The sequence below is a fragment of the Vicia villosa genome, unplaced genomic scaffold (genome assembly GCF_029867415.1).
Source record: "Vicia villosa cultivar HV-30 ecotype Madison, WI unplaced genomic scaffold, Vvil1.0 ctg.001555F_1_1, whole genome shotgun sequence".
Lineage (NCBI taxonomy): Eukaryota > Viridiplantae > Streptophyta > Magnoliopsida > Fabales > Fabaceae > Vicia > Vicia villosa.
Genome location: NW_026705663.1, coordinates 110,746 through 136,551, shown reverse-complemented (window position 1 = coordinate 136,551; position 25,806 = coordinate 110,746). Strand labels below are relative to the sequence as shown.

General features: G+C 32.0%; 2 protein-coding genes across 2 annotated transcripts; both read left to right on the top strand.

Moving 5' to 3' along the window:
- The first annotated feature begins 1,324 nt into the window (after positions 1 to 1,324).
- On the top strand, positions 1,325 to 4,407 carry LOC131635830 (uncharacterized). The gene is made up of 4 exons (XM_058906477.1): positions 1,325 to 1,508; positions 1,578 to 1,732; positions 3,031 to 3,739; positions 3,884 to 4,407. Exons 1-4 carry the CDS (start codon positions 1,325 to 1,327, stop codon positions 4,405 to 4,407), a joined length of 1,572 nt encoding a protein of 523 aa, XP_058762460.1.
- An 8,320-nt stretch (positions 4,408 to 12,727) lies between these two features.
- LOC131635814 (xyloglucan endotransglucosylase protein 6-like) lies at positions 12,728 to 14,575 on the top strand. The gene is made up of 4 exons (XM_058906458.1): positions 12,728 to 12,979; positions 13,187 to 13,287; positions 13,631 to 13,824; positions 13,954 to 14,575. Exons 1-4 carry the CDS (start codon positions 12,820 to 12,822, stop codon positions 14,372 to 14,374), a joined length of 876 nt encoding a protein of 291 aa, XP_058762441.1. The 5' UTR covers positions 12,728 to 12,819; the 3' UTR covers positions 14,375 to 14,575.
- The last annotated feature ends 11,231 nt before the right edge of the window (positions 14,576 to 25,806 follow it).

Here is a 25,806-nt window from a genome sequence, read left to right as displayed (position 1 = left end):
AAGATTAGATTCTATTCAGAAGTCCAAGCCCATACTGCAAGAGTCTATAAATAGAGGCTTGCTAAACCTAGTATAGCAAGCATTCACAAAAGGGAAATTGTGGGTGAAATAAGGGTTTAGGTTTTTAGGTTAGTTCAAGTCTTTCGTGTGTTTTGTTCTTTGTGTCACTCATGTATCTTTTGATACATTGAGGTGGACATGTATTCTCACTCTTGAAGCTTTTAAGCAAAAGAGTTTAGTATTGTTCTTGATCAAAGCTTTTAAGCAATTTCAAGTATTGTTCTAAGTTAAGGTTCTTGACTAATTTTTTTATTTGAAAGTGTAATATTTCTATTTGATTCCTCTAGTCACGGGGTGTGTGACTGTTTTTATCACCGCGGTGATTGGGAGTGAGATGTGGATTTCTCATATCTAGATGTTTATTTCTAGGTAGAAGTTGCAATGGGTGTTGATTAGGAGAGAAGTTGTAAACTGTGACTGTTTAGGCTTTGAACTAGTACTACTAATAGTGGATTTCCTTCCTGGTTTTGTAGCCCCATATTAGGTATTTTTGCACTGATCTGGGTTAACAATTACTTGTGTTCTTTAGCTTTCTACAAGTTTATTTCAGTTTCGATATTTGTGTTGTCAGCCAGTAGATGTTATAACATCTGTCTAGACATTATGTGGTGGTAGGAAATAAGTCTTAACATTTACTTTGTAAGTGCCAGAATTTCAATTGGCATCAAAGCAGGCACCTTGTTCTGTTTATTGGGTGAGCTCCGGGGAGAATATTTTCTGGTACTATGGATAGAGAAGGAGGATACAACAACAAACCACCTCTGTTGGATGGTTCAAACTATGACTGGTGGAAAGTGAGAAATGTTCGCCTTTATGAAATCCATGGACATGAAGGCTTGGAAGGTTATTTTAAAAGGATGGGAGCATCTTGTTGATAAAGACAAAGAAGGGAATGTGTCCTTAAAACCTGAAGAAGATTGGTCTAAATGAGGATGATAAATCTGCTCTTGGAAACTCTAAGGGTGTGAATGCTCTATTCAATGGAGTATAAGAATGTTTTCAGGTTGATCAACACATGTACTATAACCAAGGATACTTAGGAAATCCTCAGAACAACTTATGAAGGCACATCCAAAGTGAAGATGTCTAGACTTCAACTTCTCACTTCCAAGTTTGAAAATCTGAAGATGAATGATGATGAAACTATCCAACAATATCATATGAAGATTCTTGAAATTTCAAATGCATCTAGTTCCTTGGGAGAAAAGATGTCTGAAGAAAAACTTGTAAAAAAATTCTTAGGTTTCTACCTAGGAAATTTGACATGAAAGTGACAACCATTAAAGAAGCTCATGACATCAACACTATGAGGGTTGATGAACTTGTTAGCTCTCTTCAAATTTTTGAATTGGCTAATGGTGACAAGTATGATAAAAATAACAAGAGCTTAGCTTTTGTGTCCAATGCTAAAGATGAAAAAGGACAAGTTAATTTGGATACTGATGAGGGTCTGTCTAAAATTATTGTGCTACTAGGAGATTAATTCAATAAGGTATTAAAGAAATTGGATATGAAAGGAAAATCAGATGTAGAGAATATCTCATCTGACATCAGTAAAAAGTATGAGTCTCAAAATGAGAACAATACTAAAGGGGTTCAGTGTAAGGAATATAAAGGATTTGGACATGTTAGAATAGAATGTCCAACTTACGTTAAGAAAAAACAAAAAAAGGTATGACTGCCTCTTGGTCAAAAGAGAAGTTAGAGAATGAATCTACCAAGTATGTCAATGCCTTTTTAGGAAGATGCAAAACTACAAAAGTATTGGATGAAAAGAAGGAACTTCTTACCAAAGTATCTGACCTTCAGAAAGAAGTTTTGCTACTAACATCTAAGCTTGAAAACATGACCAAGTCTATCAAAATGATGTCTATAAAAAAGGAACATCCTAGAAATCATCAGGGATCTTGGATCAGACCTAAACATCAGGCTCTGAAATGTCACCATTGTAGAAAATTTGGTCACATAAGACCCTTCTGCTACAAGTTGTATGGATATCCTAAACAAGCAAAGAAAATGAGTAAAAATTTGAACTCTAAAACTGAGAACACTTGTCTTAATGCTCATATCAACTACATAAATTCAACAAATAAGGATGTATATTGTGGCAATGAATGGTCATAATATATGAAAATTGTCAGAATTGATGAAAATTACAATATAGAAAGGGATGTCATGTCATTAGGATGTGATCACTTGGATATGCATTGACAATATGAAACTTCCTACTCCACAAGACATTACGAAGCAAATTTGTAGTCCCTATTATCTCATCAACTGTCTGACAAGGGAAGAAGCTGTGTCTACTCAAGCTGCCATCACATGGAAATATCTTGCCAAATTTTTTATCAAAGATATGGTGGTAAATCAACTTGAGAAACGAATAGGTGAAGACTATTTTTTTCAAATATGGCAACTAATAAGGTGGAGACATGCAAGGAATATTTTTTCTCTCCATACTTATTGGTGGACGGAAAATTGAAAACATCATTATAGAGGATTGACATTTCCAAGTTTACACGCCACTTGGAACCTACCCACTGTATTATTCAAAATTCTCATCTATTCAATTCCCAGCCCAAATATATCTCCACTCACTCTGAAGAAATAACCCTCAATCTCTCTATCTCTAATCACGAAACGAGTATGGCAAACAGTAACTTTTAAGATACTTCCTCCTCTGCTCTTCATTCTGCAAGGGACTCAGAAGATTTATCAAATGTCATAACAAATGTTGTTCCTCTTACTATCATCCCTGGTAATACTCCAAAAAGAAGTAGAACAAAGAACTCTATTTGGAAGGAAGAAACACTCTCAAGTAAGTACATCTTCAAACCCATCTGATTGGATCAAAGAGCCATCTATATATGATACGTCTGAAGCCATGGATATTGAAACGAATACCAAAAGAATGAAAACCCTAACACTGCGAAAAATATTGAGACATCCCGTAAGGGCAATCTTAAACAGGATGACCTTGTGAAAAGTGCTAAGGAGTCTAGCCAGAAGGAAATTTCCATAGACAAAAGCATTCGTAAATTGGTCTCAGACATTGCAATGGGTAAAGCTACTGCTAATGATGCATCAGATTTTTTGACATCTGAGAAATATACAGAAGTGAACATTTTTGAATTTTGGCATGAAGCAAATGCAAAAACATGTGAGAAGGAAGATGTTGATCAAAACATTGTCAACAATGAAGAGTGTGGTTCAGATGATAAACCCATTGTTGAAAAACTAGCTCCTGGTCTAGTTAAGATATTGAAAAAGAGAAAGACTAAAACTACTGAAAATACTATCTCAAAGTTATTCAAGACAAACACTATTATGGGACCAACCAAGGGTTGGAGCAAGGTTCTGCTCCCTAGCTCAAAGAAGAAAGACCTGAAAAGAAAGAATGATGCTTCTAGTAATTCTGAGTTTGATGTTGATACTAATGTTAAAGACATCCTACAAAACATCCAAGGTAAGTTTGTGACAAAGAAGAGTCTTGAAAATATTCCAGATATTCCTCTAGATAATATGTCCTTTCATCTTCTTGAAAATGCTAAAAAGTGGAAGTACATCCACCATAATCGTATTTCTTTGGAGCGGGAATTGGAGAAAGATGCCTTAGAATGCAAGGAAGTAATTGATCACATTAATAATGTTGGACTAATTAAGATTATGACCAAGCTTGGTCAGTGCTATGAAAAATTGGTAAAATAATTTGTTGTTAACATAACTTAAGAGTGTAGTAATAAGGAAAGCTAGGAGTATAGGAAAGTCTTTGTAAGAGGCAAGTGTGTCGAAATATCTCTAGTTGTGATAAACATGTTTCTAGGGAGAAGTGAGGAAGAACAACTTAAGGTTGAGGTGTCTGATAACACCATTTGTAGAAAGATCGCTGGAAACCAGGTTAAGGAGTGGCCTCGAAAAGATAAATTGTCTGCTAGCTATGTGAGTGTGAAGTATGCCATCCTTCAAAAAATTGGAGCTGCCAACTGGGTGACCACTAATCATACTCCCTCCATTGCAATTGGTCTAGGAAATTTCATCTACATTGTTAAAAACAAAACAAGTTATGATTTTGGAACCTATATCTTTGATCAAATTATGAAGCAAGATATCTTCTATTCCGTAAAAATGCCAATTGTTTTCCCCACCTTGATATGTGGAATTATTCCTAGCCAACATCCTAGAATCATAACTGAGTCAGATAATGTATGCAAAAGGGAGTCTCCCCTATCTTTCCATCCCAAATTATTTGAAGGAACGCGTGTCCTTGACATTGTCATGACATTTGCAAAGGAAAATGTTGCATCTACCTCCAAGGATGACATTTTTGCATGCCAGAAAGTCAAATGAAGTGCCATGATTTCTGACTCTCCATCAAAACCCTAATGAATGTTATGATTGAAAAATCTAGATCAAAATGCAAAGAAACCATTCCTAACAAAACAAAATGAAATTAAATGCTCTTGGTTTCAATTTAACTAGTGACGTTGGGGGTAAAATTTAGGGTATAACAGCTACCATTAGGGGAAACAAAATTTCATAAAAGTTCAAGAGGAAGAAGCTTTCACACCTTGGTGTAGGAAGCAAAAGAATTCTTTCAACATTAGTTTGTCAGTTTAGATTAGTGGTATTCGGAGGTGTGACAAACTGTAGATTTACGTGGGTACCCAAAGCTCTTTGAAAAGTTGTGCACCATTAATTGGAACTTGATATTTGTGGACAGTGTCGCTGAGAAAAGGAAAAGACAAGATATTGCTCGATTCTTAGTGAAAACAACGTCTATGGAAAATATCAGTAAGATAGTCCAAGTCATGATTAAAGGTCATGTTTTAAACATTAATATGGAGGAAGAGGCCTTCACATGTCCAATTGAATTTCAACATCAAAATCAAAAAATTAAAAGGAGTTAGAAGGTAGAAGTTTCTGAATCAAAGAATGGTGATAACTAAACATTCATGTGAGATCTAGAAGAGAAAGAAGCAATGGAATTGGAAAAGTTGGAAAATAATTACTAAGAAATTATGCCTATTGATGAGCCGAATTTAGAAGATAAAGGTTAGAACATTTCCAATACATGGACTGCATCACAGTTTGAGATACAAGGAAATAATACGACATGTAATCATCTAATGGTTAGATGATGATGGAGAGACAACACCTATTATGGAAACTAGGTTCACTATTGTTGGGCCTTAACTTCAATTATCGGCCCTAATGGAACTAGCCAAATAGAAAAACATATTAGGGCAAAAATGCTGATAGTGTATAAAAGGCCCAATTAGAAAGGGTAAATAAGTAGGTTGATACATGATCGATTTAAGCCATCACAGGTTGTGATGTGGACCAACATATGGAAACAGTGAACCCATAAGTACAAGTATAAGACGCCTTATTCAACGAGGTAGCATTGTGCAAAAGCATCATGTAGCATCGTTAAAATGGGAAGTTAGGCCGCAATAAATGAAATTGAGAATTTGGCATCTCAGACATCAGTAGGTTTGGAATTCAAAGAGAGGGGGAAAAGAAGAAAATTAATCTTTAATGGAAAGAGAAAAACTTGGGGTAGGATTGTAGAGAAAGCATCAGTCAAACAGAAATGAGGCATTACTTTCTTCATCTCAACTTAATCTTAAGAAGAGTGATGGATTAAAGTCGTGGGCCTTAGTTCACGAAGAGGCCAAAGAAACTTTTCAAGGGGTGTGGAAATTTGGACACGATATTTAGATATTTCATTTAAGAGATGAAGGAAAAATTATGAAAAATTGTTTGCTCATGAGGAGTAAGATCAAAATGACTTGGTGAAGGCTACATAAGGAAGTAACCTCATTAGGTAAAGGTGTGATAGAGAGATAAAAAGATATCTAGGAGTACCTGTAAACCCATGAATTTTTAAGCTATAATATAAGAGGTTTATAAGAGGAAGTAAAAAAGAAAGGGGTGTTTAAGGTGATTAAGGAAAACAATCCCCATTTGATCAGTATTCAAGAAACTAAAATGGAACACTTTGAAGGTAGGATATATGAAAATATGTGAGGGTTAAAAGAATGTGATTATGTTTATAAAGACAACGAAGGGAGATTAGGGGGTTTGCTATTGATGTAGAATTCAAAAAAAATTCTCAAAAAAGTGGAAATCTTAGGCGACTACTTCATAGTTGTGGAAGGTTGTTCAGGTTACAAGGGGGTATATGTGTCCATTGTGGACATGTATGCCTCGTATGACAACGTGGCAAAAAAAGGTTGTGGAGAAAATTAAGTGAGTTCATAAAATCAAAACCAAAGATAAGCTTGTGTGTGATGGATGATTTTTAATATAATTAGAGTGTAGTCGGAAAGGAAAGGTGTTTGAACGTTCACTAGAAGATATGAGATGGAAGATTTTGTTAAGTTTCTGATGTAGAATTATTGGATCTACCTATAAGTGGTAGGTGTTTCACCTAGTCAAAACTAGACAGTTCAACTATAAGTCGTATTGTTAGGTTTTTTATATCAGAAAGATGGTTGTCTCATTGGTCAAAGTGTTCTCTATAATGTAAGTAACGATCCAATCATTATCTTATTTAGATGCGTGCAAGATCTTAGAATTGGGTGTTGAAACCTTTTCATTCATTGTCCCCTTTCTTATTTTTTATAACAGCAAAATGTCTCAATCTAAGGATGGTCAAACGTTTTTAAATTAACCTCTTTGATGGTTATCAATTTATGAATGACGAGGTGAATGTCTCGCATATTCAATACTCGAGTGATACTATTATAGTGGGTAAGAGAAGTAGGAATAACATTTAGGAGATCAATGCAGTTCTTCAACACTTTGAATTGGTTTTTGGGATGAAAGTGATTTTTCATAAGAGTACATTAATAGGTGTTAATACCCAACATTCATGGTGGGATGAGGGCGTAGTGGTTATTAAGTGCAAGGTGAGAGAAGTCACATTTAAATATTTGGAGCTATTTGTGGTAGGTAATCATCAGAGGGAGGGAACTTGGAAATTGGTGGTTGACACAGTAAGAAGTAGGTTGTCTACTTGAAACACTAGTGACCTATTAGTTGTTCATCGTATTAAGCTCTTGAAATCTATCATGTTCTCCTTAACTGTTTATTTTATTTCTTACTTTCAGGTTACATCTAGTATTGTCTCTAAATTGGAATCTCTTTTTTGAAAAATTCAGCCGGGTGGAGGAGTGGAAAAAAGGAAATTTAATTGGGCTCATTAGGAAAAGGTATGTGTGACTTGATAGAGAAGAATCAGGGTTAGGTTAAAATTTTTTAAAAGCTTTTAATCTATCTTTGTAAGGAAAGTGGAAATAGAGGTTCATTACGAAAAAGTTAGGTTGTGGGTTTAGGTCTTAGAGTGTAAGTACGGGGGTTTAATAGTGGAGTATGAGGGGTAGATAAATTTAGCTCTTTGTGGTGGAGATCTGTCCAATTTATTGATAAAGGGGGGCAAGGTTTTCAAGACACAATGGTTTGACGAAAAACTATCTAGAGAAATATGAGATGGAGCTGAATTATTATTCTTGGAGGATCCATGGGATGATAGGAAAAGGTTGAAGAATGTACATCCTGATTTGTATAGATTGGCACTAGATAAGAAAGTGTTAGTGATAAATTCGATTAAGAGAGGGTGAGGGGTTGGTTTGGAATGCTATTTGATTAAGTATTTTGGATGATAAAAACAAAAAGCTAGAATTGAGAATCAGAGAAAGGGTGTAATGTATCATCTTAAGGGACAATGTGAAGGACAAATGGAGATGGTCCAAAAATGATTATTCGATTAAAGAGGCTTATCATATGGTTATGTATGGCTTGAGTAATTCTAACATGGAAGCTAAGTACTTTGTGGCTGTTTGGAGTTAATTAGTTCCTCTAAAGGTTTCAATGTTGGTTTGGAGGTTATGGAAAAATAAAATCTCAAATAAAGACAATTTAATCAGGAAAGTCATCTTGGACGAATCTCAAAATTCATGTCTATTTGGTTGCAAAAAATAGGAAAGTGATGCTCACATTTTCTTTGAATGTTCGATAGCGTTTTTGGTATGGAGCGACATCCTGAATTGGCTGAATTTTTCCTATGTAACTTACAACTCGGCTATGTAAAATTTATTTCCTTTTGTAGGGTTAAGTAGAGGTGGAAAGGTCCTTAAGTAGAGATTCAACGTTATTCTGCGTGCATTTTGACACTACTGAGGAGGTAAAATGAGAAAAAAAATTAGATGCATTGAAGGTCGTGAAGAATTATATATTGAATACATTCATTTAGAATCTTGGAAGTGGATTAAGATTAAAATGTCCATTTTATATTATGATCTTAATCAATGGATAATAAATCTAAAGAAGTGATTGTGTTGTAAAAAAAATTGTTGGTTTGATGGTTGTGAAGGTTCCACATTTTAGGTGAGGAGACAGGTGGTGTCGACTTGGATTATTTCTTGGGAAGGCAGAGTTTGATGTGTGCGTATGTGGTGTATCCTTATTTAGGTTTGAAGTTGTTTTTCTAGAGCATTGTTCGTAGTGGGGAACTTGGCGTGAGTGGATCTCCTTGTTACAGGAGTGTTTTAGAGTGGTTGTGTTTTGAATTTACTCCCTGAGCTATATCTGCGGTATTCGTAAGGTAGGTGTTGTTTTTTAGGTTCTTAATTGGTAGAAATTTGAGTTAATTGTTCTTGTGGTGTTCTAGAAGCGTTGGCGTTCTTCCACCATTTCGGGCATCATGGAGCACATTAAAATCAAATAAATGTTAATGCCTATCTCGACATCTAGTTATTCAAACACACCAAACTTATCCTAATACAATCCATGTGACCAACAAAATAAATATAAAAACTAACTAGAGTGGAAACGAGAACATATGTTCTATAAGTAAGGGGTTCACCCCCGAGTATGATCACTCAATCATCAACTTAATATTTTACTACATTCCTACTTGGACCGAGACAAAGGTGAAATCAACCTGTTGGCATAATAATCCATGGATCTAGGTCACAAAAGATTTTATATAATTTATGCCCTATAAGAGAAAAACAATATAAGCTCAAAAGGCAAATATATTTAAAACGGGTTTCTTTTGTTTTGAGCATTGTCTAGAAAGTTTCAAATATTTTTCATGTATTTAATGAAAAGCATTTTGTAATTTATCATATAAAGGTCTATCATCAATTTTGGAATCACTAACCTCATGTTCTTCATCACTTAAATGATGTGATTCCATCAATGCCTTGTTTGCTTGATCTTTATCTGACGATAAACATATTTCATTGTCATCCCATGCTACATTTATTTTCTTTGGCCTTTTATCCTCATTTTTGTTAAATTTATTCTTTCGTTGAAGTGTATGACATTCACTTTTGACATGTCTTCTTTTTCCTAATTCAAAGCAAGTAACATTTCTTCTTGGTGCTTCTATATAGAGAATTGATGAAGGGAGTTGTAATACACGTTCCTCCAAATTAAGTACCCTCTCATTCATCAACTTTAATGATGCATCTCCTCTAAATGATCAAATAATTAAATATGTAATGAGAACACATGCGGTAGTAATCAAAGAAAAAAACTTCACTAACATCTTACTGAGTTATGTAAACATATGACCTTACTTCAAACAAATGGTAGCTTAAAGGGTAATACAGTTACCTCTCTTCAACTTCTTTAATCTTTTATCGCCGTGTTACTTGATTTTTAATGAGCTTCCGATTAATTTAAGGGAAGAATGAGGTGTATAAATTGTAGAGTTTGAGAAACCAGTATATAAAATGTAGGAGAGAATTTACCTCAGAAACATCATTTATTTCTTTAGTACAATTTTGTATTTCATTTTGGATATCCATCATTCCAGAAGTTGCAGATTTCTCCATTGCTACATATATGAAAATTTTTGTTATAATTTTTCTTATGTTAATAAGGATTCGTAAAACTAAAATAAAAATGGTACGAAGATAATCATTATCAGATTTCACAAACACAACATCACATTACTGCATCTAAAGGTCAACCAATTAAGAGTATATTAGCAACTGTCCCAAAGATCAACCAAAAACTAAAAAACCAAAAACAAAAACATTAAAGGTTTACTGAAGAAAGAAACATCACAAGCATTGAAAGACCCTTGAACACCTTCAACGATTCTTCATGGAAATCCATGAAATATTGAACACCTTCAACCATTCTTCATCGAATTCCACAAAATAAAAAAGCATTAACTGAAACTAGGATATCAAAAAGCTAAAAACTCTAAACGTGAAACCAAAAAAAAACCATAAACTTAACCTAAATAACTAACTCTAAACATGAACCAACCAATACCCAAAAAATAATACCCAAAACACCTTAAATTAAAATAATTTATTTTCTCCCAAATATTAAAGCATGACATTAGAATTCCTAACCCTAAATATACAACACAACCATCGTAGTCATTGTAACCAAAATATGTAAACTCTAAAAACTGAAAAAAGTATAAACCTAAACAGAAGTTCATATTTTTACATAAATACTTATTTTTTTTTCCAATCAAAATCATCTCAAAATGTTCCTTACTCCTTGAGACAACAGTCCACTTGTGATGTACTCTCATTGCAATCTTCCATAATTCTTTGGTGTCATTGATGTTGTTCACTTCTTCAAATGGTCTTGCCATGTTCAACTGGAATCAGTGTTCAGATTTTCAGAGAAATGAAGTTGCACATGCGGATTCAGAAGGTTGAAAAAGTGAAGAAAGAGAATATATAGATGCAAAATGTAGTTTGAAGAGAAGAGTGAGAACATAGAGGCTTTGCGTGTGGATTTGATATCCGTAACAAGCTTTTTTGCAAAGTGAAGTAGAGAAAAGACATATTTCTGAGAAAGATAACATTGTTTTTTGAATTTTGTTTGACATCCAACCATTAGTTACTAAAAGAAATAATATTAAAATTGTTACAATGCATATTTGAAGTAAATTGTATTTGAGTTGTAACCAAATCTAACATTTGGTCAAGAATTGTTAGCTTAGACACCAATTCTCTTTAAATTTGTAATTTGGCAAAATTATAAGCACAATTAAAAATCAATTTTCATTTTCTTATATTGTAGGTTGTAGCTCAATACATTGATAACTTATTTGCTTATAATGTTAATCAAGGAGGGGCATATCTCTTTTAATTGTTGTTTTATATTTATAGTTGAAATATTTGATTTATCATATCATTATGACTCTCACTATGTAATCTTAAGCAGGTAGGTAGCTTTGTTCTCATAATATACTCAAATATATAATGACTTCTTTTTATATTTAAATATGAAGGGATTATTGTATTTGTATTTATATTCTTAACCATAAAAAATAGTACAAAATCGGTGATGATTAAATTTTCATGATGATTAAATCTAAAAATCATGTTTCTTTCGCAATGCAGCAGGTAGCATAAGTATGATATGTACTGTCCAGCTGGAAGTGAGGTCGGCGAAAGCAAAAGCTGGACACAAAGTGGATAAACAGAAACCCACTTCAAATGAAATCATAAACATTCATCAATGAATTTGGGTAAAGCAACAATAAATATCATAAATTTTGGATCCCACATATTACATTTAAATTTCTCCAACAACAACAACAAAATTTAATACTATATCACGTTTTATAGCATGGAAATGAAAAAAACAAATAAATTTCCAATAGTTTTGGTAGGTTGGTGTGCATTTTTTAAATATTTTAACATACCTTATACCTATTTTAATTTATATTGTATTATTTTTTCTTTCTTATAAAAAATTTAGTTTTAAATAGAACTTGCACAAAATAATTATATATTTTTTTCAAAGTGAACTTTTAAATTAATTATACTAATACTGAAAATATAAATACACGTTGCTTACAGAAATTGAACAAAATTTTTTTTTACAATTTTATAATTGTATTTTTCATTATATTTAAACCCATTCAACTTTGATCAGACAATATAAAATAAAAAATTTAAATTATATATAATAATTAAAAAAATACTTTTTTAAATCAGATTCGTTCGAATTTGATCTGACGATTAACAATGCAGGTTGTATGATTGCAGACAAACATAATTCAAATCAAATTTATATCAACAAAATACATTTATTTAACCCAATTATTACATTTCAATTGAATTATCCATCCACCAAAAATAGAGTATATGATTGATTCTCTAATTAATCAAAGATTAAACAATTCAAAAGAACAAGAATTTGAGAATAAGAATCTTACATAAAAAGTAAACAATTCAATTTTATAGAAAAAGCTATTCTCCGCATAGATTTAAAACCCAACACTTGCTCTGAAAAGCAGTAGATTTTTAAGTGCTCATACAGCAAATGACAACTGTACAATAAATCCACAGCTGTAAACCGCCACGTGTCATATCTCCATTGGCCAAAATCTGCCATCATTCTTTTCAGAACCCACTCCTCTTTAAACAGCTTTCGCCAGCTATCACTCGCCACAGCAACGGCTACATTTTTTAATTACTCACACAAAAATAAATAATAAATTATTTTGTCCATTTCTTGGGAATTTAAAATCTCGACGTGGCACGTGATATGGCACACACACTTTCATTACGTGGAAAAAATGAAAAATTAAAAAAATATTAAAAAATAAAAAATAAAATAATTGAGGTTGGTTATAAATACTATCACACCCATGTTGTGAGCCCTCACACAAATTTCAGAGTAGAAGCTTCACTTCACTTCACTCACTCTTCTTCTATTTCTCTCTTTGTTCTTCTTCATCTTATTTTTGTCTCTGTGTTTTTCAACATGACAAAAATGTCTTGTCTCTTAGGGATTTCTATGTGTTTTTTGTTTGTTGCGTTGGTTGCTTCTTCGAAATTTGAGGAGCTTTTTCAACCTGGTTGGGCTATGGACCATTTTGTTCATGAAGGAGATTTACTCAAACTGAAACTAGATAATTATTCCGGTAATTAATCGATTAATTAATTAATTAATGGAGAGCATTTCTATTTTAAGTGTTTTTCCTAAAATAGAATGTTGGTTAATGTTAATGGTGTTGTTTAGGGTTAGATCTATGATTGTTAATAGGTGTTTTAATGAAAATTATTATGGTTTACATTATTGTAAAAAATGTTACTAATAGAAATTAAAATAATTTATGAAAATATTGCAGGTGCTGGATTTGGATCTAAAAGCAAATATATGTTTGGAAAAGTGACTGTTCAGCTTAAGCTTGTGGAAGGTGACTCTGCTGGAACTGTTACTGCTTTCTATGTAAGTAAAAAAAATTACTTTAATTAATTTTTTTTCATATTGAAATGTCTGTAGTTTAACTGTGTTTTTGTTTGTTTGTAGTTTATTAGGGTTATTATTATTTTATTACACCACTAATTATTGATCTATGTCTATGTGTTTTTTTTTTCTTCTTTATTACAAACATGTGGTAGTAGCTTTATTTTATTATTAATAAACCTAATTATATGTTGTGGAATTTATTTCACACTTTATGTCCCTTTATGAATGATTGTGACTTTACCCGTACACAATTAAATAATTCATAATAATAATTGAATGCATCTAACTCTAAATTTTGATTTTTTTTCTTTCTTTGATGTAGATGTCATCAGAAGGCCCAACTCATAATGAATTTGATTTTGAGTTTTTGGGTAACACCACTGGTGAACCTTACTCAGTTCAAACAAATGTGTATGTCAATGGTGTTGGTAATAGAGAACAAAGACTTAACCTATGGTTTGATCCTTCTAAGGATTTTCACACCTACTCAATCTTTTGGAACCAACGTCAAGTAGTGTAAGCACCTACATAATAATAATAATAATAATAATAATAATAATAATAATTATCTATATTATTTAATTAATCTCTAATTAACATTAATCATTATTCTAATGTTTTGTTTTGTTTGTGATTATGTAATAGGTTTCTAGTGGATGAGACACCAATTAGAGTACACACAAATTTGGAACACAAAGGAATCCCTTTCCCAAAAGACCAAGCAATGGGAGTTTACAGTTCAATCTGGAATGCTGATGATTGGGCCACACAAGGTGGTCGTGTGAAGACAGATTGGTCTCATGCACCTTTTGTTGCTACTTACAAAGATTTCGAAATCAATGCTTGTGAATGTCCAACTCCGGTTACATCGATGGATAATGCTAAGAAATGTAGTAGTAGTGAAGATAAGAAATATTGGTGGGATGAACCTATGTTGAGTGAACTCACTTTGCATCAAAGTCATCAACTCATTTGGGTTAGAGCTAATCATATGGTTTATGATTATTGTGCTGATTCCGCTAGGTTTCCTGTCATCCCCGCCGAATGTGTCCGTCATCACCATTAGAAAGAAATGGAGAGTTCCATTATTATGATTGATGAAATGGTGCATAATGATGTTTAGAAATTATTGACAAGAATTAGACATTATGCGGTCGAAATTTTAATTAGTTTCTAAGGGATGGGTATGAAATGGAATGGGAAGAATTGTGTGAACATGTTCTCATGTATCTCACATGATATTGTAATATATTTGTTTATTTTGCCATGATATTTATTATGTGAATTATTTTATTCCCTAATTTGTTGTGCAAAATCCAATTTTTTATTCTTCTGGTTTATTTTATTTTATTTCAAATAGTTGTGGATCATATACAATAGTGTAAAAATCTAGTGAGATATTTTGGAGAATGTGATTATTTTTCTTTAGGGTACGGCAAGGTCACGGGTTATCTTGGTATAGAGAATTTGGATAAAGTTAGAAAAATAATTGAGAGAAGGTGAAGGTGACAGTGTGGTCCCAAATATTTAAATTCCGAGGACCTAGATCTATGGGGTGAGGTTTGTTCCCATGTTATGTGGGAATAATTCTATGATTTTGGTCACAATGTCTTTTACCTAGATAAAATTCAAATGCATTTTTTTATTACCTAGATAAATTCAAATACATTTTTTTATTAATAGGAATCGATTTTCATAACTTGAGATTTACTTGATTGCATTTTTTATAATAGAAATCGATTTTCATAACTTAAATTTATGTGATGGTAAAATGGGGTTGGCTCGTCTGACATGTCTATTTTTGTTTGCAATTTTATCCATTCTACCAAGGTTTTATATTTGCACCATTCAATATGTCATCGTCGCGTTCGTTGTTATGTCAATTTTAACTTTTAGCGTGTGTAAAGACTGCTTGTCTATCTCACATATCAGGAGACATATTATTATTTTAGACCACAACTTCAATAGGCTCGAACGATCTCATTTTTTAAGAAATTTTTACTATAGACAAATTATACGAATACATACATGTCTTTTTTTCACCTGTATACTCGGGTCATACTAATCCAAATAATTTATAAAAAGTAGTTAAAGACATTGTTAATGATATTTACTAACTTGATGTGAACTTTAAAGCTCGTTTTATATTTACACTTTTGTGTTTCAATAAGGACAAATATTGATGATTGTCATGGAGCTACCTTCAAAATTTTCCAAATATTGTCCAACTAGAGTCACTTGATATGACATGACAACAACTCAACAATCCGTGAAACACATGCTTATATACTTCATTATGTATAATAGAAACCAATAATTGTTAATTACACACACAAATATCAAAATCCCATGTAATAATGTAAGGGTCCCAAAGTGTGGACCTAGAACTTCCCTTTTAGTTGGGTGGTTATGAGTCATTTTAAATCAGGGCTGACATAAAAAAGGTTGACACAAGTCCCTTTTTTTAGGTCAATGATTTAATTGAGGGCCCTATGTAAATGAATTGATGAGCTGTTCAAAAACTAAACAACAATATGTTTTAATTAAGTTTGTCTACAATCTTTTTTCGAAATGTCAATTTGTCAAAAATTTAATGAAGCATTTGCACCCGTTGGGGAAATGTTGCAATCACTAGCCTCTAATTTTCCAACTTTCATGGTTTGTGTTTCATCTTTGTTCCTCACATAGGTTTTCTTTAGTACGTTTGATTTCTGCCTCTTTGTTTCTACTTCTATTGCTAAAATCATCAATCATATCGTAGTTGCGGTTGGCGACTCCGAGAGAATCATTATAAATTTTGAACCCTTGATTGAAGTTTTATTAATTTCTTATGTTTTTTATTTTCTCAAAATTTGAGGTAAGGTTGGTTTGTGTTCCCTAAATGAACATTTATTTTGTGATTTTTTTTTCTCTGTTTGATTTCTCACATAAATCTTTAATAATTAAATTCTTAAACATGACATGTATTTATGAAGAACCTTACCTTTTTCATGACAAGTTTGGTAATCACATGTTTCTCTTTTATTGTTAAGGTTGTATATGAGGACTTACTTCCTCTTGTCATTCATTGCTTTGTTGAGTACCTATAATTCATGTGTTACATGGATTGTAATTATATATTGAGGTTTGAGAATTAACCTTGAAATATGAATAAGTATTTTAGTAAGTAATTTCAAGTCGTTTTTTCACTGCCATCTAAGTTGAATTGAGAGGGTTGATTGAGTTAGTATAGTTAGTATAGCATCTAGAAGATGGATTGGATATGGTATATGGATCAGTTGCGCAGCTAAAGTCTATGCATCCCTCTCTCATCTTCTCTTATGTGGCTTTCTCTTTCATCATTTTCATCTCTATCTTCTCTTCACTTTAATTTTAATTCTAATTTCTCTCTTATCACACACATAAAAACCAAACAAAACTTCTGTTGGGCAGCAGAGAATCCAAATCCTTGAATATGATGCTCAAGTTATCGTGTTGTGAAAATAATTTTTAAAACATTTTTTTTTAAAAGAGTATGTTTATTAGAATTTATGCTCAAGAGTCAAGATAACCGAATTGTAATATAAACCACAAGTACTCAAATACTAAAATATAATAACAAGTGTAATTGAGTCAATTTTTAAAAAATGAATTTCAATATTGATAAAAATAAAGTTTAAACATAAATAGAAGGCTAACAAGAAACAAACTGCGCCGCAACTCCTTTTTGGATGACAAAATCAACCCTCTTAAAAATTATATTCATAAACCTAGAAGATACAATATTGCTATTCAAAGCCTTTGGACTTTATGTAAAAGATCAAATGTTTCTAGTACTAGGAAACCAAAAGTGTCAAAAATAAATGATATAAAAACATGTTGATTAGTTCTAAACAATGATTTATAATCTCGAAATTGAACCAATTTTAAACAACCACAACTTTAAACAAAGTTCGGGTACAAGATTTGTTAAAGTAAGACCCATTAACAAACAACTTTAGTTCTATTGTTAGAGGAAATAAAGTTTTTTTATAGGAAACACTATTTCATTAAGTGAAAAGCCAAGAGACTTTACAATCATCAAGATAATTATGACATGGGACACATCCCATCCATAGTCTAGAAGCATCTCTACTAGTAAAAATTGCATAAGCTTAAAAGACATTACACATAAATTGATCACAAGCTAAAAGACCACAATCAAACCAAAAATAACAACATATAAACCATCCATCAACTCTCTTAAGAACACCATTAGTGACAATATAAGAATGAGAATCCATAGTCTTTTTCCAAATTCAACTAAGGGTGATTTCATTGACTTGTGTCTGTGCATTTCGACTTTCATTGTTCTTAAGATTGTCCATTTTTATGGTATGCTCAAAACTTAGTTGATGACTAGAGATAATGTTACTCCAAAATACAAAAATCCTTTGAGGCTTTTTATCAAACACCATAAGTGCAGACTTAAATCTCAAAATTACAAAAGCACAAAATAGACAACACTAAAACATAAATGGATAAATCTGAAAGAGAGATAATTTACAACCTGTAGTAAATCCACGGGGGCTTTGGAGATGGGCGAAACGTAGCTAACAGAGCATAAACAATGGAAAGTGGTGGCTTTGAGATGTTAAGAACTACCTTACCAAGCTTTCCATATCCTAGTAGTGGTGGTGGCTCTGGCGGCTGCCGAATCAACAGAGAGAGCGGCGGATTGACGGTTGTTTGCAATGATGAACGAAGATATTCGATGAGGAAGCTAATTCCGATGGAAGCATGAGAGTGAGGTTGGATGAAAAAGGACTTTCCCTTCATAAAGAGAGGGATGACCACCATAAAATTGGTAGATGGAAGCCACCATGAAGGTGGGGGTGGTCACCAACAAACTCTAAAGGTTTGATGGGAGGTTTTTTAGAGAGAAGAGAGAGCATCTCTCTCTTAGAATTTAGGAACCAATGCACTTTGGAAAAACAGTCAGAGGAAATAAAGTTTCTTCCATTAATATTGATGAATAATATGTGTTGTTGATATGATTACAAGAATACAACAATTCCTTCAAGAAAAACAAGTTTCTCCCAAAATCATTCTCGCCTTCAATTTTGTTTCTTAACAATCACCAACCCAATATTGATACCTTCAAAACGAGTCTTCGAGATTTCATTCAGATCTTAATCAATCTCCTTTATTATTTAGACAAATTAATCCCCTAAATTTCACTAATTTTGAGATGATCTTTCAATCATAACGTGTACACCACTATTAGAAATACTCACCCTTCTCGAAGAAATTTATCAGCAGGATATCTACGGATTTTCCTGCGATATATCAAACGAAAAATTGTTTCTTGCGGAAAGAAAATTTCTAAGTATTAGCTGCGGATTTACAATTACCTACGAAAGTTTTAGCTAGAAACCAATAACGGCGGGAAAAACTACAGGAAACCGGTTTTCTGCCGAATTTTAACTCTAAGGTAAATCCGCAGAAAAACAAAATATTTCTAATAGTATATCTTGGATAGAAAATACCCATTTAGAGGTGAAAGGATTACCCAGTCTTTTCTTGTAGTTTCTCAATTACTCGCCAATTGTAACCTTGAAGAAACCAAATTTCTTATTGTTGATTCCTAAATCTATCCCTCGGAAATCAAATTTTCATGAAAGAAATTCTAAGAGTTATTTTTAAAAGATGAAAAAAAAAGGAAAAAGATTATATAAGAGTGTTTGTTTCTCAATGAAAAAATTGAAGGGTTATGATATATATGATAATTAGTGAATAAATGATTTAGAATGAAAAAATATAAATTTTTTTAGTGAATGATTTGAATTAACATTGAAAAATGTTTACATAAATTAAAATCGTATTTCATAATATGGTTTCAGATTTTCTCGTAGTAATTTGAATCATGTGGTTATATGATTCTAATTACATGTTCTTATTTCTTAAACCAATACATTTTGAATAAAATGATAATGGTATATAATTAAAAGAGCTATGCTATGCTTACAATTTTTTCCTACACCCGTATTTTATACTGTAGCTATTAAGAGAAAAAAAATTCTGGCACAAAAATCAAGATAGAATAATTATTAAAAAATTAAAACTTATATGCTGTATGTACTAATCTACGGTGTTGATGTTAATACTAGATGTAAGCATATCATTTTCCTAATTAAAATCATGTGATTCAAGCGATCTTCAATATGATTCAAATTAACTAAGTCAATGACTAATCCTCAGTTAAAATGAATTGTGTGATTCAACCCATTGAATTTATTCTAATTACAAAATATATGATTCAAATTACCTTATCCAATGCTGGAACCTAAAATGAAAAAAAAAACATATCTTTGATTCTTATACATGAAAACATCATTTGTTTTAGTAAAATGTTTTTTCTAAGATGATATGATATGAGATAATTGATTAGAGAGATACGTACAACAAAGCAAACTTACAACCTATTGACATCGCTCAAAACTATAACTTCTAAAATTATAAGATGAGCATGTAATCACAAGTCACCGAGGCCAAATCCATATGGAAAGTTCCTAAGTATAAGATGAAATATAAACTTTTTGTATCTTCAAACAGTACCTTTCCCCCTACTCAAATGGAATATAAAAAGGGATACTTGATGCATCTTCTTGAAAACTAAATGAATCATTCCTTGACAATGCATTCATGAAGAAGTAACTTGGCATCCATAGTGCGATTAATATAGTACTTCATAATCTTGATGATAAAGAGAAGTATATCATAAGGTTTTCTGCTACAGGCGCATTAACTTTAAGATTGGTTTGGAATGTCTCTAATGAATATTCTGAATGGGTGAGAATGTTAGGCAGTCCATTTCAAAGCCTAATAGGCCCATTAGAGAAAGGAGAAAAATTTGTGTGCGCGAAATATTTTTATTAGAAAAAGGGGTGACTTAGTAATATTCTCTATTGTAATTTTGTTATGTTTCAAAAAAGGCTATTGGCCCAATGTGTTAGAAAATCTTAACTATATATATTGAAATATTCTGAATTTGTTTTTTGTTTTCTTTTCCTATTGCTTCAGCTTATGTGAGAGAAATGTATGCATTCACATAATCCATCAAAAAATGGCGTTAGTATCTAATTGGTCAACATTTTTAAATATAAGAAAGTCTTAGAAATTTGTTATTACAGAAGATTTAAATGCCACAACAATAAATGGGTTGCTAAACTTCAGAGGTTCAATTTTGAATTTTTTTATAAACTTGGTTGTTCAAACATGGTTACTGATGCTCTTAGCCAAAAGTTCTACGCAGATGAATTCTTATTATTGACAATTTCTTTGCTAATTCCTGATATCGTGTCTCATCCTCTCCATTACTATGCAACAAATTTGGAAGGACAAACATTAGTATAACGAAAGGAGTAAGAGAATAGTGAGTTGGACAAGTTCACAAAAGGAATTATTTATTTCAAAGAAAAATATTTCACACTGAAGTGTGACAAAATATGCCTTGTACTTATCAATGAGTTCCATGGCATACTGACTGCAAGCCCTTCAGAAGTAAAACCCACCATAGCCAAATTAGGAGCTTCTTTGGCATAGCATGGACTTTACTCAGATGTTAAATTTTCTTTCAAACATTGTTCAATTTGTCAACATAACAAATATTAACCACAAAAAGGATTGTTACAACCATTATCAGCACTCAACCAAATTCGGTAAAAACTTACCATGGATTTTATAACACATATGCCTAAATCTTCTAGTCACACTGTTATTTGGGTTATCCGTGAATGCCTTACAAAGTAAGTGCACTTCATTGCCCTCCAGACCAGATTCACAACCAAAGACTTTTCCACAAGATTCTCAGTTGGGATATTTTGTCTCCATGTTGTCCCAAAATCAATCATTTCTGACAGAGATCCTTTATTCCTTAGTACATTTTGGATGGAGATGTTCAAAGCTTAAGGAACAACACTCAAATATAGTACAACTAATCACCCCAAAAACCGATGGACAAATAGAAGTAATTAATCGGAGTTTAGAGGTTTACCTAAGGTGATGTGCAAGTGATCAACCTCGTATGTGGTTTAAGTTTCTTCATTTGGAATAGTTCTAGCATAATACTTCCTTCGATTAATACATCAAAACGGCTCCCTTTACACCTTTGTATAGTTGTAGCTCTCCATCTATACCTGACTATCTCGCTGGTTCCACTTTTATTGGTGCTTTAGACAACTCGCTGCAACAAAGACAACAGATCTTGAGTCAACTAAAAGTTAACTTAAAAAGGCAGAGAAAAAATAGAGCTCCAGGCAAATAAAAAGAGAGATGATTTTACCTTTGAAGAGGGTGACTTAGTATTGTTTCGTTTACATCCTTATAGACAACAAACAGTGGCAATGAGAGCTTCTAAAAAATTAGTAAAGCGTTTTTTGGTCCTTTTTTTTATTGTTAATCATGTTGGCAAAGTAGCTTATAAACTAGAACTCCCATATTCCTCAAAGATTCATCATGTGGTTCATATTTTATTGTTGAGACCTTACTATAGTGAAAATTTGGAAATTGATGCTTTTCCACTTTCATTGCATGTTTCAATGACCTTTTTGTGCAAGGCAATGAATAAATAACAAAGAAAGTGAAAAATGGCGATAAAAAAAGTTGAGAAAATATGGGAGGAGAGAAGAGAGGAAGAAAAAAATAGAGTTTCTAAAAGTGGAGGAGAGGAAAATATTGAAACTCACTTAAGTCACTTCAAAATGCACCTTAGGGAGTAAATGTAAAGAGAAGTACTAAATAAAGAAAAATTACGCGATGACACGCTTCCCACGCATACTGCGTTGGGACCATTCACGCTTTGCCACATGTTCGGCTCCAACAAATCTGTTAAGACCACATCTGAACCGTCCATCTCAAATCACACGGCCCTTGCTTCTTCCCTCAAAATCCATGTGATAGGGACATATGGAGACCCTTTACTACATCCCAGTCGCTATAGTCTGCACCATACATCAATCTGCAACGCCCCACATAATATCCTCTCAAGTTCCCTAACGCTTCCACATACTTCCCCTTCACACAAACTACAGTGCCCCACCTAACATACCTTCAGATCCTTTTAAAATTCCATTTTCCAACACTACTAAAAATATTGATTTTAGAGAGGGAATTATTCCGTCACTAATTCACAAAATTCCGTCACAAAATCATTTAGTGACGGATTTAGCGAGGTGAGAATATCTGTACCGAATTACAATGTTGCAAATAATTTGTGAGGGATTTTAAATTCTGTCATAAATAGTTAGGGAACCATTCCGTTACTAATTTTAAATTTCCGTCAGAAACCATGCCAAAGAAATATGTTAGAAATTTGTGAGGGATTTTAAAATATGTCCGTAAATATACTTTTGTGACATTTATATTTCGTCACTAATTGCTGAAGATTAATGTTTGAATACTCGTTTTATGATGGATTTATTCCGTCACTAATCAATGAGAACCAACCTAAAGTTATTGAAATTGTAAATTTCCTGGCAAATTTATTTAATATTGAAACTAAATTTACTATAGCATAATAAAAATAAATCAATCACAATATGAAACAACAGAAACAGTTTTTGTGAATATCATAAATATTCCCCAAATCGATACAAATAGTACTAAAAATAAGTTCTTAAAAATAAATATTAAAACCATAGTATTTTTTGTTGACACTAAATATTAAAACTACAATAGTTCAAAAAAAGCTCTTACAATTGAGAAATTATAAGGAAAATAGTACTATCATTGTTCTTGAAACTAAGTGATGACAAACAAAAGTGAGTTCACTACAATTTAGTAGTGTATTTCAAGAAGTGGGTGAAGACGGATTTTGAGTCAATCGAGGAGGTTGATGACCTCCAGAAAAACTTTCCATAAATCGGAATAATTATTCTCTAAGCAAACGTGAGTCTTCTTGTGATGCGAATCAAATCCTCATGAGTTTTGAGTTTCTCTTTAAGGGTGTTGTTTTCAACAGACAAATCAGAAATAACAGTCCTCATGTGTTCATATTCAGTTAGTGAGATACCGTCAGATATGGAAGATTCAGATGACTTGTACTTTGATGCTTCTGGTCCAAAACCATATATACGACCCTTCTTGTCCACTCCTCCAACAACATCTAAGAAGATGATGTTGTCATATTGATGACTAGAAACATCATCTCCGGGTGCCTCTTGTGAGTCCCTCTCAATAATCCTTTTTTCATACTCATTCTGTAATTAACAATTAAGTAGATAGGAAGAATATAATCAATCGAAACACAACATATCATAATATTAATAGTTCATAAGAAATCGCACAATCTTGAATTTGTACTAGTAGGTAAATAGTTTGTGGCGTGAGTTATGAAAAGAAAGCTAATTAATAAGTGATATAACAAGTGGGCAAAAGTTTGAATAAGTGGCTATTCAAACTTAACTAGAGTTTTTTTTTTTTGTTTTTCAAAAACAGAAGTAAATTATACATTCATACTTAACATATAACATAAATGTACTAAGTGAACAATGAGTGTTAATTTATGTCCTTCCTGTCCTATTCAATTTCATGCTTATTTCTAGTTCTTATTATAGTTATTTCTATGTGAACATTGTTTTGGGCATTGAGTGTTAAATTAAAATGCATCAGCGGGGATAGAAATTAAAAATATCTAGGAAAATGTTCATAAAATTTTATAGGATCTCAATAAATATGAATGACTAAATAGAGAAAAACATAGATAAACATTACATTCTCTTGCTTAGGATTGTGTGGAAAATATCTATCATCAACTTCAAAAATTAATGTATCGCACTTCCTTGACTTTGTTAATGTAGCTTTTGAGAGAACAAATATTTCTTATGGCTGCAGTAACCTATATTTTTGTTGCATATTATTTTATAACTCTTAATACTTTGGATCATATTGCCTTAGCAAAAAACTGAAGCATTAGATTCAAACTGCCCAAACTCTAAGTCATATGAAATGTTGTTTTTAATAGTGTCCTTTTGTTGATTGTGTTCTAAAGGGCTTACAATATTATTAATGTTCAATCACCCATAAGTAGTTTGAACTGATACCTAAGTACCTTAGTATGAACCATTTGCAACCACTATATTGAAGATGACTTAATTTGCTTCATGTGGCTAAACTCATTTGCATACCTTGAAAAAGTGAATCTTTGTAGTTTTTGGGTTTTTTTTTTTTGATTTATTTGCCCTAACAAACCTCCTTTCTTTCTTGTTTGCTTGAGAGAGGAACTGTGAGTGAGAAATTTCTTCTGTGTTGTTTCAATTAGAGCTTTTGCGATTTTTAATTGAGGATTGTATGAATCTAGTTTTTAGTTTTAGTTCTCTACTTGTGGTTCCTCCGTTTTGATTACCCAGCTTCTAATGTAATAGCGTTTAACATTTGTCAATTTTGGTTTTTTAAAATATTATTAAATTAAAATTAAAATTAATTTATAAGTGAGAGGGAGATATGAGAGGGAAATGAAAATTTGTCTGAAATGATAAAGAGATGATGAAGGGAAATTGAAAACAAAATTAGATTAACTTTATTTTTACTCAAATTCATTATATTATATATTAACTGAGTCAATATGTAAATAAAATAATCTTTCTAGATTTTGTATCATTGAAATTTCCTTTTGTTTTTGGCTAATTTTTATTTTAACTATATAAATTTTAATCTATCAATTTTTAATATTTTTATTTTGAATTTTTATATGCATATATATAACATAATAAAACATATGTATTACTATCAATATTTTTTATAATTGAAAAAAATTCATATTTGTATCTATTAAAGATTTTATTTAAATTTATACCTATATGTTTATTAAAAAAATATTAATAAATATGATTATAACTTAATTAATTTACATATAATTTATTTAATATTTAAATTTGGGACAAAGACACCAAAATAATTTTAATAAAATATAATTATTTACTAATTTAAAAAATGCCCACATGTTATCATAAAGAATTTAATCTTTTATATAACAACAAATAAATATAAAATAATTCCCTCACAAAATTTGTCATTAATAACATGTTACACATTTATGGGAATTTGTGACGGAATGATTTGGGAGGGATAAAATTCATCTCAGAATCCCTCCCTAAATTTGCTCTTACCAAATTTGTGAGGGAATTTATGAGGGATTTTTATGACGGAATAAATATGTTATAAATATCTTCGCTAACTTTGTGCGTGACGTTTCACCCTTGTATACAACTTTCCCTCACAAAATCCCTTAGAATTAGTGAGGGATTTACTTCCCTCCCTAATTTCCCTCTTTAAATTCAATTTTTCACACACACCCCACTCTTTCCAAAATCTTCACCTTATCCTAGTTCCATCCCATCAATTCTCTCTCCCACGCCTATTACCATCACACAACCATTATACAATTCTATTTTTGCTCCCCCCACACACAATTAAACCACACACGTGTCAAAGTATTAATGGACCATACCCCTACTTTCAAGACATCAATTCCCCATAAAT